Source organism: Canis lupus, chromosome 5 (assembly GCF_011100685.1).
Source record: "Canis lupus familiaris isolate Mischka breed German Shepherd chromosome 5, alternate assembly UU_Cfam_GSD_1.0, whole genome shotgun sequence".
Classification (NCBI taxonomy): domain Eukaryota; kingdom Metazoa; phylum Chordata; class Mammalia; order Carnivora; family Canidae; genus Canis; species Canis lupus.
This window is the reverse complement of record NC_049226.1, coordinates 64103458-64117852: the sequence shown is the minus strand read 5'-3', so window position 1 is coordinate 64117852 and position 14395 is coordinate 64103458. Positions and strand designations below refer to the sequence as shown.

Below are 14395 nucleotides of genomic sequence, written 5' to 3'. Positions count from 1 at the left end.
AGACAAGAACCACAGACAGCTTTCCAAACCAAAATTTGAGACTCAGGAATCTGCCAGCAGCTTTCATTCTCTGTGTAGAGCTACATTTAGAATCTCAGACAGATGGGGCCTCTGGGGCAGTGGATCAGGTCCTGGTTTGAAATGCTGATTGCAGACCAGAGGTGAGGGGTTCCCTAGGATCTTCCTTGTGGAAGCCACGAGGACAGTCCTCTGAAGGTAGGGGTTACTGATCTGCATGTTTCAGCACAGCAATGGCTCCCTGGCCTCCTGGCTTCAGCTCAGCAGTTTAGGGAGCTGCAGTTAGCAAGTTAGGGTCTCTGGAGTACCCTCCTGGGGACAGAGATCAGGAAGGTGTTCCTGTGGCCAGTGGCTGCTGTTCATGGTCAGCTCCATGGCTGTGAGAACCAATAGCAGGTTAACAGTGCTAACCGTTTGTCTTTAATGAAATATAACATGTATAGACAAGTGTGGAGTGTTGGGTAGCCCAAGATGTCACCACAGCTTCTAGAGGGCTGTCCTGGCAGCAGTGGTAAAGCTGGGCCCAGGGTGAGTTGTTGTTACTGTTTCTGCGTACTGATAACTGCCTGTAAGCTATGGTGTAGGAGGGCACTGGGAATCACTCCTGGGCTCCAAGCTTCTGGTGTCACTTAGCAAGCCACAGAACATACCTAATCATGCTGGTTGAAAACAAGCCTCCTAAAGCTGTCTGCTGCGTGCAGATGCATCAGATCTTTACAGTTGGGCGGTAGGGTTTCTACAGAGCAGAAGGCAGCATAATGTCTGGTGTGGAAAGACAGGCACCAAAGTGGGCCTGAGCCGCATCTGTGGAGCAGATAGACTGTGAGTCTGTACTGGCTGAGCAGAAGCTCCAACCAGCCCCCAACTTTCCCTGAGTGGAGGGTGGGGATTTGCACCCACTTCCCAGCTGTCCATTTCTCCTCTGCCTTTCACTGGCCTGGGAATTTGATGTGTAGGCCTTGAGAAGATGCAGGTCCTGCAGCTCAGTGAGAAGGCGACCGTGACCTACCACAAGGCCGGACATGCTGTGGTGGGCTGGTTCCTAGAGCATGTGAACCCTCTGCTGAATATTGATCTCTCGACCCTTGGCTTCCAGGCCTGGGTGTTTACCTTCCCCAGGTGACTGTGTGGCCTGTGGTTGTGTGGACACAATACATTCAGTGGCAGCCCTTTTACTTTTCAATGAACGTAATGGTTTGGAATTTGGTTCAGAAGATTGCTCAGGGGTGTGTAGCAAAGTGCATGTGGGGGTGTTGGTTCCAGGTAGGATCTGGATGTCAGCCACCTGACACTTTTCCTCACTCCTAAGCTTTGGACCCAACAGCATGGCTCTTCCAGAACTTCTTTGGGACTGATAGGATGGAGGTGGTTTCCATGTTAATCTTTGGGGTGACCCCACCCAGACCCACCTAATCCTGGGTGGGCCCTAGGGATCTCCTCTCCTCCCATGCCCTTGTGACCAGTGGTCATAGTAGGACGAATTGGTCTAGGATGTTCCAGGGGTGAGATCTGGAGGGGGCGGGGGCAGGAGCATTGTGTGGGGATTGACCAGGGCACTGCCTGCCTGTATCTTACAGCATCTGTCACTATAGCTCCAGGGCAAGGGGCTCGGCTACGTCCAGTGCTTGCCCAGGGAGCAATATCTGTACACGTGGGAGCAACTGTTTGACTGCATGTGCACTATGCTGGAGGGAGGGTGGCTGAACAGCTGTTTTTTGGGCACATCATCACAGGGGCCCAGGATGACTTGAGGAAGGTCGCCCAGAGCGCCTATTCCCAGGTAAAGGGCAGCCATCCTAGTGGGGGGCTCTGCATGGCTTACCCCCAGCTCCCTACTTCCCGATTGTGCAGTTTGGGATCAGCAAAAAGCTGGGCCAGGTGTCCTTTGACTTCCCCCAACAAGACGAGATGATGGTGGAGAAGCCATACATTGAAGCCACTGCCCAGCTCATTGATAAGGAGGTACAGCACTTCATCAGCCCTGCCTCTGAGTAGACACTGGACCTGCTGACCTGGTGCTGAGAGCAGGTGGACAAGGTGAGTGGGGTGCTTGGGGCACTCCCATCTTCAGGATGTTTGGGGGTCTGGGGTTTGTCTTAGCAGTGCCTGCTGTTCTGGAAACAGCAGAGTGACCGGCAGCTGTGACTTCTAGATGGGCAGGCAGCTGCTGGAGAAGGCAGACTGGTGGGGCTGCTGGGGCCTCTGATGCCTTCTATGGGTTTGGTTGGTCTTAGAGCATGGAAGGGCCCAGCCAGGGAGCTGGAGTTCGGACTGGACACCTAGGGCTCAGTGGTGACATCCCTGTTTGCTCTCCAGCTCACCGCCTGCCTCCCAGAGTCACGAGAGTCACTCCAGTAGAGAAGTGTCAGCCACTGTCTTCGGGCTGGTGAGTGGGTAGATGTCTAGTTGCTCCACCCAGCTGCTCCTTGGGGCATCCTGGAATGGGGTGGGGGTTGGGGAGGTAAGGGGGTGGCTCCACTTGCTGTCCCCTACGACCTCTCCTCTCTGCTTGGCCAAGACCAGACACTGGGATTTGTTTAAAAATTTCTGTATCATTTGTTATGTTTGCCTCAAAAATAGAATTTCCAATGTGGGACAAGCACTTTCAACTTCCATTGTAAAATGTGCTATTATTGAATTTTTTACATCTTCAGAGCTCACCCTGTCATGAAGTCTGCACTAAACCTAGCCTTTGTTAGCTGAGCTGCTTGGGGACTGGCCAGGGTCCTGTCTTTGAGGCTCCCTCTGCCGGAGGTGAGGGTGGTGTGTGGTGTCCAGAACCTGGGGACCTGTTCGGTTTGAGGCTTGGTGCATCCCCTCTCTGGGATCCAGGGCATACCTCAGCACACTTGGATGCTCCCCAACCCCTACTGTTTTCTGCCTTGGATACCCTTGTGCTCATTACCCCCCTGAGTTTCCTCAGCTCTTTCCTTCACCCCCTCCCCCTGTTTGGGCCACCTGGGCACACTCTTAAACAGGCTTTGAGTCAGTTCCTGGGCCCAGGGATGGAGACCTGGTCTAGAATCTTTCATTAGGGAGGCTCATGCATCCCTCCACAGAGCCGAGTGGTGGGAACTGCCTGGCATGGGGCCCAGGGCTTGGTTTCTGAGCCTCTTATTTCATGGGTAATTAAAATGATTGGGGTTTTGGCCTCACCCTTGGCCTTCTCACAGGCTTTACTTGCTGGCTCCCTTCTTAAGCAAGCTGCTGCTCTGGACCTAGAGCTTCCTGGGAACCTGTCTGGGCTGAGATGACTTGCCAGAGTGTACCTTGTGCCTTTTTGGGCTGGGGGTGGGGGGTGAGGGACAGGACCTTTACTTTCCTAAGGACTAGAAATCCAGGGCACTTGTTCCTGAGACATAACCCAAATAAGCAGCACAGAGGAGCCCCCAGTGGCTTCCACTGGAGAAAGACAAGAGCAGGAGTTTGTCTCCTAGGGTAGCCAACCCCCGCCCCCACCACATACTCCTGAGCTCTGGTGTCACCTAGAAAGGAAGAGACTGGTTGGGCCATAGGAAGAAGTGAGATTTTAATCCGATGTTTTGTAAATAAGCTCTGCAGAAGGAAGGAAGCCATAGCTGGAAGGCTGGAGATTGGGGAGGGTGACCCTGGTGGGTGGGGTCGGTGGGGCACGCAGCTGCCCTTATAGGGTTTGATTTTAAGTGAACTTCTGGGTGATGCCTGCTGGGGTGCCCCTTGAGTTGATGCTCATCGTGTACAGGCAGCAGGCAGTGTCCCCCAGCATTTCTGAGGCCTGTTTTCTCATTGGGGAACTTGCCTTGAGCTGTGCACAGTGGGCCTACGGGATGCCCAGGGCTTCTACAGAAGAGCAGGTTTTTCTTTCCTAGAAATATTTGAGTGGGGAATGGGTCAGGGCAGGTTGGCCTGGGGACCAAAAGCAAACTTACACATTTATTTTAAAACTGTTTTTGGACTTGCTGTCAGACCAGAGCCTGTTTAGTCCTTTAGGTCATAAAGAGCAGCATTGGGAGCAGCTGAGCCTGGTGCCCTTAAGTTGGAGGCTAGGGGCTGTGCCAGGGTTCCCTTGTGTTCCCAGTCTCCCTTCGGCAGCTTTACCCCAGGCCACGACGCCAGCCAGGGGCACAGACCTAGGACCGTGCATGCCTTTGTGTGCATTTGCATGACAGGCTGTGGAGATGTGTCCCAGGCAAGGGCAAAGCCGACATGCCCACTCCCCCTACAGTCTGAGGGTTGTGCCTATTTGGTGTTCTGAGCCAAGGACGGTGGGCCCGGCTGTCACACAGGAAACAAGACAAGCAGGGTCTTCGGGCCTGGGGGTGACCCTGGTGCCAGCAATGCTCCTGGGTGGCAGAAAGAGGCGACATTGTTCAGTACTGACCCTCCCTACCCATATACTTTGCTGGATAGCAGAGCATCCCATGGGCTGGAGCATCGTGTGGCCATTCCCAGACCAGAACCCTGAGGACCCTTGGGGACTTTGCAGAGAAGCTCTCTCTGGCTTAGGTTCCCCTCACCCTGCACCCACTCGGGAATCTTGCAGCTGACAAGAGCACCAGTCCTGCAGGCAGAAGTTTCCAAGAGGCCTAGGCCACTCCCACCTCATCCTCAGATGCTGTCGTCCCTGATCCAGGGATAAGAAAGGAGCAGTACATAAGGCCACTGGGCTGTGCTTGTGCTAGGGTGCCCCGAGAACCTGACCCAGAGCCACATGGGGTGGGCAGAGTGTCCATGGGGTCAGAATTGTCCAGATTTGCACTGCCTTGGCCCCAGGGCCAGCCGGCCTAGTCCTCCTTGGGCCTCTCCACGGTGAGAAATGTGTCCACAATTGCTGGCTGGCGCTCCGGGTCACCAAGCGGTTGCTTCTCTCGGTTCTGCTCAGCCCTGGTTCGTGTCCAGGATGGGGAGCGCAGACAGCCAGCCCGGGGCAGTGGGTGCAGGCCTGACGGGAACATGGGGATCAGGTCACTCCTGTAGCTACTGGGCTGGGCCTGTGTGTGCATGCCTGGCTACACAGTAGGGGCTCCTGGGGACTTAGGAAACACAGATGCCAGGCCACCAGCAACATGGATGTGTAGGTCTGGGTGTAACCTGGGCAAAAGCTCTTCTGATGCCCAAGGAGGGTCCCTGTGCAGCTGAGACCCCACCCTGTGTATGAGCCTGGTCCACAACAGCCAACCGCTCCCTTGCCCTCCCAGGGTGCTGGCTCTACAGGACTGGGATCTGACCCCTCCCTTCCCACCCCCTACCTGCACAAGGTATGGAGAGGGAGAGAAGGTTGCTGGGGCCCCATCCTCCGTAAGCTGCCTTGCCATTTCTGGGGCCCTCGGGGTCTTGGGCGCCCAAGGGGAAACTAAGTCATGGTTGAGCTTTGGGGCCAGGGCTAACTTATTATTAAATTCACATGTAGTAAATTTTGCCTTTGATGGGACTGTGACTTTGGCCTTTTGTTGGCACTTGGAAAGGAAAATCGAGGAAAACAGAAGAAAGATCCCTTAAAGTTGGGCAAATAGGATGGTACAGTGACAAATGCCAATGTTGACGCGTGTGAGAAACAATTATTTTCAAAAATAGGGGTTGTGGAGAGCTGCCTGTGATGGGCTTGGGCCCCAGGACCGCCCCATACCACTTGCCGTGCCCCAGCATCAGCCCACCTGCTGGCGATTCACTGGCCAGGCTCTCGTCGTCTGAGTCAGCAAAGACCTCCGCCAGCTCCTGGTCGGACATGTCAGTCAGCTCAGTGAGGTCCAGGAGGTCAAAGTGCACCTCCAGGGAGGAGACACTGCTCAGGGGCTCTGTTGGGAGGGGCGGGGGCAGGGGGAGGAGGGGAGCTCGTCATGGGCACGGTCTGTCCACTTGAGGAGGAACTAGAGCTTTGGGTGAAGTCCTGAGAGATCAGGATAAGATGGGGTAGACCAGACCCCCATCTGCTCTCCACACTAAAGACTAAGTGCCTTCTGTGGTCTCGCATTTTGCAGATGGTACAGCCAAGGCCCACAGAACCAGAGCTGTAAGGTCTCAGCAGCAGCAGCAGCACCCACCTCCACACGCCTGTCGGTGTGTTTGAACAGGATATGGACCCCACCCTCCATTTCCCAGGGTGCTCCTGGTCTCTGTGGAGCATGTGCCGGGCAGATCAGCTGTACTTACGCCTTCTCTCTGTGACCTGTAGGAGCCCCGGGGCTGGTATTGGGATGCCAACCTCTTCCTCGGCTGCGGGCGAGTGGCAGCTGTCCCCTGTCCCATGGGCCACGGTGCCCAGGGCTGCCTGTGGCACCTCAACCTCCTTAACTATTTCTGCAACAAAGACAGAAGGTGTTACCTGGGAGGAGAGAGGTAGGTGAGGAAGACCTGAGTGCTTAGCTCAGTGAACCCTCCTTTGTCACTCTGGACTGTAACCAGGTTGCCTGAGGAAGCCTTGGCCCAGATACCAGATGAGGGCCACTGCGTGGTGGCCTCGTAATGTGGATGAAGGAGAAGGTGTCCGATACTGTCATCTATCTCTACTTTTAGGTCCAACCAAGGGTCCAGTGGTCACTCTTGCATTTCCTTGACTTTGGGGTCCTTGTGATCCAGAATGGCCCCTACTTGCTTGTCTGACCTTTGGAAGGACTTCTTCTTCTTTTTTTTTTTTTTAAGATTAAAAAAAAAAAATTATTCATGAGAGACACAGAGAGAGAGAGGCAGAGACACAGGCAGAGGGAGAAGCAGGCTCCCTGCAGGGAGCCCAATGTGGGACTTGATCCTGGGACTGTGAGATCAAGCCCTGAGCTGAAGGCAGACGCTCAACCAATGAGCCACTCAGGCATCCCCAGTGGATGGATTTCTTATAAAAACCTATGTTGTTCTGTTTGAGTGCAAAATAATTTATTTTCATAGTAAAAGAGACTGGGGGATATTCCTCCAGGTTTTTTCTATGCAGTTTATTTTTAAAAGATGTAATTGCTTATGTTTGGTGATTTTTTTTTTTTCTTTTTTCTTTTTCAGTTGAGAGCAGGAGGTCCTGTGGGCAATCTGCTTGGTAGAGACTGGCACTCAGAGATGGGACCCCTCCCCCTTCTAGCACCAACCCCAACCCTTGTTGTTTGGGCCAACATCTTGTCCTCTTAGCTCACATCGCTCCATCCAAATCTATCAGTTCCTCCAGAATGTTTCAGATCCCTTGGTTCCCTCAGTGTCCCCATTGGGCAACCAGTGTTGACAGCTGCTTGCTAGGGGTGGGTTTCTCCTCAACAGTGCAGTCAGCAGCCAGGATACCAGCCAGGTCCTGTGTCTAAAGAGTCTCCAGCTCAGGGGGATAATAAACCATCCATTCACAGCTGTAGAGCTGGCTAGGCAGCATCTGGCCTCCTCTAGGAGGGTACCACCTTCCCTGGGAGGTGTGGCTAAGGGAAGATGGGCCTGGGGACCCGCCCATGCTATGTCATCACGTGGGGTTTGGGGCTGACCAGGTTGGATGGGGGCTCAGACAATCTGGTTTCCACCTCTCTGATGCATTTGGAATGGGGCTTCTGAGTATCCTTGGAGGGTAGAGTTACACCCACTAGTGTCCTGGCCCGCCCAGCCCAGCAAAGATACCTTTCCACCCAAAGGGCATGAGAGATGTAATTCAGAACTTGCTCTGACCTGGGGTGAGGAGGGACGCCTGCCTTGAGCTTCTGACCAACTGTCTGAGAATACCTGTCAAGAGTCGTCAAGGAGCTTTTCCTCTGTGGGACACTGCTTTGTTTCCTTGAGTGGGGAAGTACAGCACCCTGGTCCCTCTGAGGGTGTATGATGGGCTCATATCACGCTGGCCTATGCTGTCCTAATTCTGAGACCCTTCCATACACATGGCTCGTGGTGATAGGTGAAGCAGGGGGACAGTGGTAGGGGATGCATATCATCAGGACTTTGGCTGCTACTCTGAGTGAGCTGGGAGAAGGTGCTGAAGGATTTTAAGCTGAATAGGACAATATCTATTTCCATTTTTTTATGAGATGCAGGTTAGGTGGAAGTTCATTGTTGAGACAGTACAGGTTGAGGGACAAGCATCATTATAGATGTTGGGGTCCAGGGGTCTCAGACAGACTAGCCTGTTGGACTAACTATAAGAAGCACATTTTGACAAATGTCAACATCCTTGAAAGAGCAAAGGATCTACTGCCAATGGCATCATAGAGTCAACAGAATATAGGAGCCCTGAGTGTTTGAAGTCACCGGGTGTTTAGTCTTTTATTCCTTTCCATCTCACTTGGCAGTGGTCTATACTCTGTAAACTGTGGGTCCCTGGTCTGTGTCAGAGCTACAGGGTGGAGAGAAAAAGCCGAAGATGGAATTTTTGTTTTCAAGGACACCAATCTTTTGTCTGGAAGAATGTGATAAGGATTAAGAGTCACATGCCAGGGCAGAAGATGCCAGGGACAGAGGAGGTTCTGAGCCCCCAGGGAGGAGCATGGATTGATGTTGGCATGTAAAGCCATTGTAGAAGATGGCTTAGTGGTTCCTCCATTACTACATGTAGAGAGTCACCACACAACCCAGCAGTTCCACTCCTATGCTTACACCAGGAGAACTGAAAGCACCGATCCACACACACAATTTGCATGTGAATGTTCATTGAAGTATTATTCACAGTAGTCAAAAGTGGAATTAAAGCCAAATGTCCATGAACGGATGATGGATAAACAAAATGTGGTCCTTCCACACAAAGGGATATTATTCAGCCATAAGAAAAGAAAGCACTAATACAGGCTGCACCATGCTTTGAAAACATGGTAACTGCAAGAAGCCAGTCACAAAAGGCCATGTATTATAATATTTATATAAAATGTCCAGAATGGGCAAATCCATAGAGTAGAAAAGTAGATTAGAAAAGACATAGACAAAAAAAAAAAAAAAAGAAAAGAAAAGACATAGACAGTAGATAGACCATGGTTTCCAAGAGCTGGGGTATGTGTGGAATAGGGGATGACTAATGTGTATGGGGTTGCTTTTCAGATTAATGAAAATATTCTAAAAGTAGAGGTGGTTTCACAATTTTGAAAATATACTAAAAACACTGAACTGTGTGCTTTAAAGTGATTTTTATGATAAATCCAAAATGGAAACAAAGATTGAATTTGGATGGAATTAAAGAGCAAATCCAAAAAAATAGAAATAAAAAAATAAAGAGCAAATCCAAGAGAACTTACGACCTCAACTAGCATTTGCTGTGCACCTACTATGTGCCAAGCACCAGGCTTAAAGGCTGGGGGTGGGCAAGAGGAGTATGATCTCTAGGACCTAGGCTGGGTCCTGGCACACAGTAGGTACACCATAAATGTTTGCTGAATGAACAAGCCCAAGACCGCATCCCATAGTTTCTAAGTAGCTGTCCATGGATGAGACCCACAGCTCTTCCTGGGGTGTGAGACGGGTGATCACAGAGGCAGGCATGGGGTGGGGGTACTTGGTGTCAGGCTGAGCAGTAGCTTGGTGGGCTTAGGGGCACCTGAGGCCAGTGTGTGGGGTAGCAACACCGTGATTCTCAGCTCACTGCAGCCCCCATCAAGCCCCTGCAGGGGGCACTGCTGCCCTGACCTGTGCAGGTAGCAAAATAGTGCCCCGTGGTGACTGCGGTTGGGTTACCACAGTTCTGCCCCCAGCACTGATGGCTGACGTAAGTGGATATGATAGGGTTACCTTGTGCTAGGCTGCTGACCTATTTTCTGGCACATTTGTGTGAGAACTTGGCCCAAATCTTGAGTTCCCTGCTGTGTGTCCTGGGCCTTGCCCTGAGCATTGAGGAGATGCTCTGAATGAACAGATGAACAAATTCATGAAGCAAATAAATGATTATCACATATGACAAAATGGCAGTGGGGAGGGAGAGATGGGCACCTGTACCCCATTTCCCTAGCCCCTTGTCCTTGGACTGCAAGGATGCCAGGGGGCCCTGGCAAGGCACAGCCTTCTGAGCACAAGGCCGTGGCCTTTCTCCTTGTGGCTGTTTGGACGGGCTTGGAATTGGCTGGGACCAGAACCTTGGTTTACCAAAGACCCCAGTTGGGGACCCTTCAAGAAGTGTACCGCCTCCCTTCTCATCTCCATGTCTGCAAACTTTGGTATTTAAGAAATTATTTTGTTTAGGTGCAAAAATGGGATTTTCATTATGCTCTACGAAAACCTTATCTTTTAGAGATATTTTCAGAAATAATAGATGAAATAATAATGTCAGATGACAACTACACATTACTACTGAAGGGAGGTTGGTGGTGGTCTGGTTGAGCAGACTAGGAGGTGACACACGGAGCTTTATTGCCCTGTTCTACTTTTGTGTGTGCTCCACATGGTCCAAAATAAAGTTTTCAAAAGTCAGTGAACTGAGAGAATGACAGTCACAGGCACCCATACATGACCTCGTGAGATCCCAGACAATGGAGATCACCAGGCCACTGTGTAGGCAGGAATTGGCTCTGGAGCATAGGAATATGAGCCCTCAGTGTGGCCTCAGCTGTGTTCCCACCCCTAGTCCTGCACAGAGTAGGCACCTGATAAATACATATCTGTATGGAATAGGTGAGATTCAGAACCTGGAGGATCATAAGGCCCCTCTCCCAAATGCCTTCCCTCCCTGTTGCACTCAGGGCTCCCACAGTCCTGCAGGGGAAGTGAATCTGTCCCCACTGACACAAGTGGACGTGGAAACTGAGGGCCAAGCTGCTTTGCCCACAGTCTCACAACTCTGGTCCCCAGCCTTTGCCTTCCAAACCTTTCCCCTCAGGTCCCCACAAAGCTGCCACTGGGAAGTTCTGGGGCCTGGGGTCAATGGCAAGAAAGAGCTGGATCCCTTAAACAAATGACAAAACAAAGAAAACCCACACCCAGCAGCTCTGGGTGTGTCTGCTGGTGTTTGCAGGGTGGGTGACAGAGGGCCCTCAGCTGTCTGGGCTGCACCTGCCCAACTCAGACTGCAGACACAGCAGCGGGTGGGCCCATTGCTTCAGGACACCCCCCCTGGGGCCATCCCTTTGGGCTCCAGATGAGGTCGCTGATGCAGCGAGGGTCCCTCCGCAGGTCCCTGTGTGGTCAAGAGCGGCTCCCGGCTCCCGGCTCCCGGGGATGGGACCTCTAGGAAACCCATGATGCATCTGGGGCCTAACCAGGCCGGTGGAGGCGCCGATGGCGCCCGAACACTCCGCCTGAAAGGACTCTAGAGGTGGAGGTTCCTACAGTTTTCCTCCCTGTACCAGCTGCCGCCCTGCCCGAGCCAGACTCCAAAGAGGGGCGACCTAGGTAGAATCTCAAACAGTCACCGAGGGCTGACAGGGGCTTCGGGGAGGCTTCCCTCCGTGCACACCTGCCCTCCCAGAGGTGAGCGCCCCTGGACCGCGCCCAGGCCGACAACCCCTGCCGCTTGGGGCAGGCCCCCCTCAGGCCACGCCGGTGCAACGCCCCCTTCCCCCAGGCCCTGTCCCAGCGCGGTGCCCTGCAGGATCCCATCCCGGCGGCGGCCTCCCTGCCCTAGCCCCCGGCGAACAAAGCAGACGCGCGGCCCCGGAGGGCAGCGTCGACCCCCACGCCTCGCGGAGCGGCCCCCAATCTACGGCCCAGACACGCCCCATGCCCTGGCCCCCGGAGCCCCGGCTCTGCTGGTTTGGGGTTCAGCACGAAACTCTGGGCCAACCACCCCGGAGCGCGCCTGGCGGCTGCCGGGGCCCAAACCGCAGAGGACAAGGGGGCGGGGACGTGATGTGTGCGCCCCCCGCCTAAAGCGGGGGCCGTTCCCGGGAGGTGCCCGGCCTGGCTCCCCCGGCGGCAGGCCCGGCTCAAGTCGGAGCTACCGGAGGGTCTCGTGCGGCCCCCGGGAGCGGCCGGTGAGTGGGCCGGCGGGGGGGGGGGGGGGGTGCGGGGGAGGGGCTGCGGCTGGCTGCGGGGAAGACGCAGCTCGCGGACTCCTGCGGACTTGGGGCCGCACTCACCTCCCGGGCCGGCGCCCTCCGGGGGCTCCATGCGGCCGGCGGGGTCTGGGAGGGGCGCGGGCGGCGGCGGCGTCACCCAGCCCGGGCGCCCCTGCAGCTGCGGCGGCGACTCGGCCCCAGCTCCCGGCGCAGCGCATCGGGGCAGCAGCCGGGGGGCCGCGGCGGCAGGGAGGAGCCCGCGGGGCGGGGCGCGCAGCTGCTCCGGGGCCCGGGTTCCCCCTAGCATCCTCCCCCCCCAGCCCCGCAGCACAGGTGCGGCCCCGCCCCGCTCCGCGCGCGCCCCCTGCCGGCCCAGGCCCTGCGGACCACCTCTCCCTCGGACCTCCCGGTCCCCGGCTCGGCCTGGTGCCTTCTGCGCCCCCAAAGCGCTCACTCCTCCTGCGGCTGCGCCAACTTTCTTCCATTTGTTCACTCCCAGATATTTATGGGGTGCCAGCTACGGCCGGCTCCTCGAGGGCCAGTGGAGCTCCGGGAGGCACAGAGGAGAAGCCAAGGCAGCGCCCACACCCTTGGCCCCCATGCAAAGAATTGCCGATTGTGATTAATCCTATGAGGAACACTGGGGGTGGGGGTGGGCAAGGGTTTAATGGAGAGGCCAGAGCGTGGCGGGGGGGGGGGGGGGGCGAGGAATGGGAGGTAGGGAGATGGGAGCGGGCAGCGAGAGCGCCCCGGGAGGGAAGGCAGGGTCTGGGCGCGCTGAGAACACCAAACACAAGCCCCTGAAATGCGTCCCTGTGCCAAGTTCTTTGTGCACAGTATCTCAGTGATACCCCCAGAGATCCCAGGAAGACGGTGTCCTGGTTTTCCAGGTGACGAAGTTGAGGACAGACAGGGTAGGTAAGCTGACCAAGGTTGCACAGCCAGGTCTGGAAGCCAGAGGTATGAATCCAAGCCCAAAGACTGCACTTTTATAAAAACAAACCAAACCAAAGAAAAACATCGGGGGGAGAGAAAGAGTTTGTTCCCAATTGGGAGTAAAAAAGGCCCACAGAGGAGGGAGGTGGGTATGAGTTTGGTGTTCACAGGAAAGGTACCCTCTCAAAGGCGGGTGGTCCATCCAGCTTCAGCCAACCAAGGCCCTCACTGCTTAGCTAGACTCCAATCATATACAACCCACAGCTTTTAAGACTGTCAATCACAGAGGCTAATAGTTCTCATTTTTCTTTAGTTCACAAAATAAATGAAAACAAAAACTGCAATCTGCAACCTTCTAAAATGATTTCATGACTCACTAGAACTAGCCCTTGTTATGAGCCACGCCTCCCTGCTACATTAAAAGGTGGAGAGAATGGCCTCTCAGGGAAAAAACTGAGTTATAGGATGGGTGGTGGGGACATAGCAAGCCAGTGAGTGCCTTGGGAAATTGGGACAGTTGGGTGGGCACTGGCTGTTCAGAGTCAGCTGGGGTGGCAGATTGTATTTCCCAGGATGGCCAGATCAGTGTCTCTGATTCCACTTCCAGAACCTTCTACTCCCATCAAGACACTCCTTCTTCTATACCCCTTTTGTTTGAACCTGGGCAAGGCTTGTGACTGCTCTGGCCAATAGAGTGTGGCAGAAATGATGTTATGGGACTTCTAAAGTTGGGTCATAAGGGGGATTCAGCTCTCCCCCAGAAAGCCCCCCTGGAAACTGGCCACTTTATGTGAGGAAGCCCAGGCCACTCAGCAGGCCATCTGTGTGTGAATGTTCTGGCCAACAATAACCATTAGGCCAGACTTGTGTCTCTCAGCCAATAGGCAGACCTGAGACCTCGCCTTTGAGCCACCCCTCTGGGGACAGTTTGTGGAGCTGAAGTGAGCTGTCCCCAAAGAGTCCTGGCAGAGTTGTAAATCCATGAGCAAAAGAGATATTGTCACTGTATTAAACCACTACTTTTTGAGGGTGACCTGTTATGCAATCATAGTAACTGTAATTGCAATTGTTTAATGATTATTCCCATGTGAGAGATGAATAGGTGGTTACAGAGGGAGTTTTGTCAAAGGCAATCCCAGCTGGTAAGCAGCAGGTGATCTGACTCCGGAGGCCAGTGTTTTATTTATTTTTAACTTTTCATTAAGAACACTTTCAAACAAAAGGAGAGAGAATAGCATGATTAACCTGCATGTACCCATCACACCATCACCCAGATTCAATAGTTACCAACTCAAGGCTCATCTTGTTTCCTCCCTACTATCAATCACCTTCCTCCACTGCTGGATGGGTTTTGTTTTGTTTTGTTTTGTTTTGTTTTGTTTTGTTTTAGGTAGGCTCCAAGCCCAATGTGGAGCCCAAAATGAGGCTTGAACTCATGACCCTGAGGTCAAGACCTGAGCTGAGGTCCAGAGTTCAGACGCCTAACCAGCTGAGCCAGCCAGGTGCCTCTGCAAGATTGTTGTGAAGCAAATTTTACACATATATAATTTCATTTGTAAGAACTTCACTATGGATCTCTAAAAGAGAGTCCCAAAAATAAA

General features: G+C 53.7%; 2 protein-coding genes across 3 annotated transcripts in view; one reads left to right on the top strand and one right to left on the bottom strand.

Moving 5' to 3' along the window:
• Positions 1–9823, top strand: part of LOC111096076 — a 33718-nt gene extending 23895 nt beyond the window's left edge. Inside the window, exons 10-14 of the mRNA XM_038538820.1 lie at positions 1752–2055; positions 2335–2404; positions 2673–2772; positions 5976–6333; positions 6985–9823. The gene's annotated coding sequence lies outside the window, so the exon portion shown is untranslated. The remainder of the gene's footprint in view (positions 1–1751; positions 2056–2334; positions 2405–2672; positions 2773–5975; positions 6334–6984) is intronic.
• DBNDD1 (dysbindin domain containing 1) lies at positions 416–12038 on the bottom strand. 2 transcript variants are annotated; one of them, XM_038537979.1, is made up of 4 exons: positions 11940–12038; positions 6148–6294; positions 5652–5792; positions 416–4939 (listed from the first exon to the last, which is right to left on the bottom strand). In XM_038537979.1, exons 1-4 carry the CDS (start codon positions 11968–11970, stop codon positions 4782–4784), a joined length of 477 nt encoding a protein of 158 aa, XP_038393907.1. In that variant the 5' UTR covers positions 11971–12038; the 3' UTR covers positions 416–4781. The 2 variants fall into 2 exon arrangements, with proteins under 2 accessions (XP_038393907.1, XP_038393906.1); XM_038537978.1 differs by lacking the exon at positions 416–4939 and having other exon boundaries at positions 5248–5792.
• Between the last annotated feature and the right edge of the window lie 2357 nt (positions 12039–14395).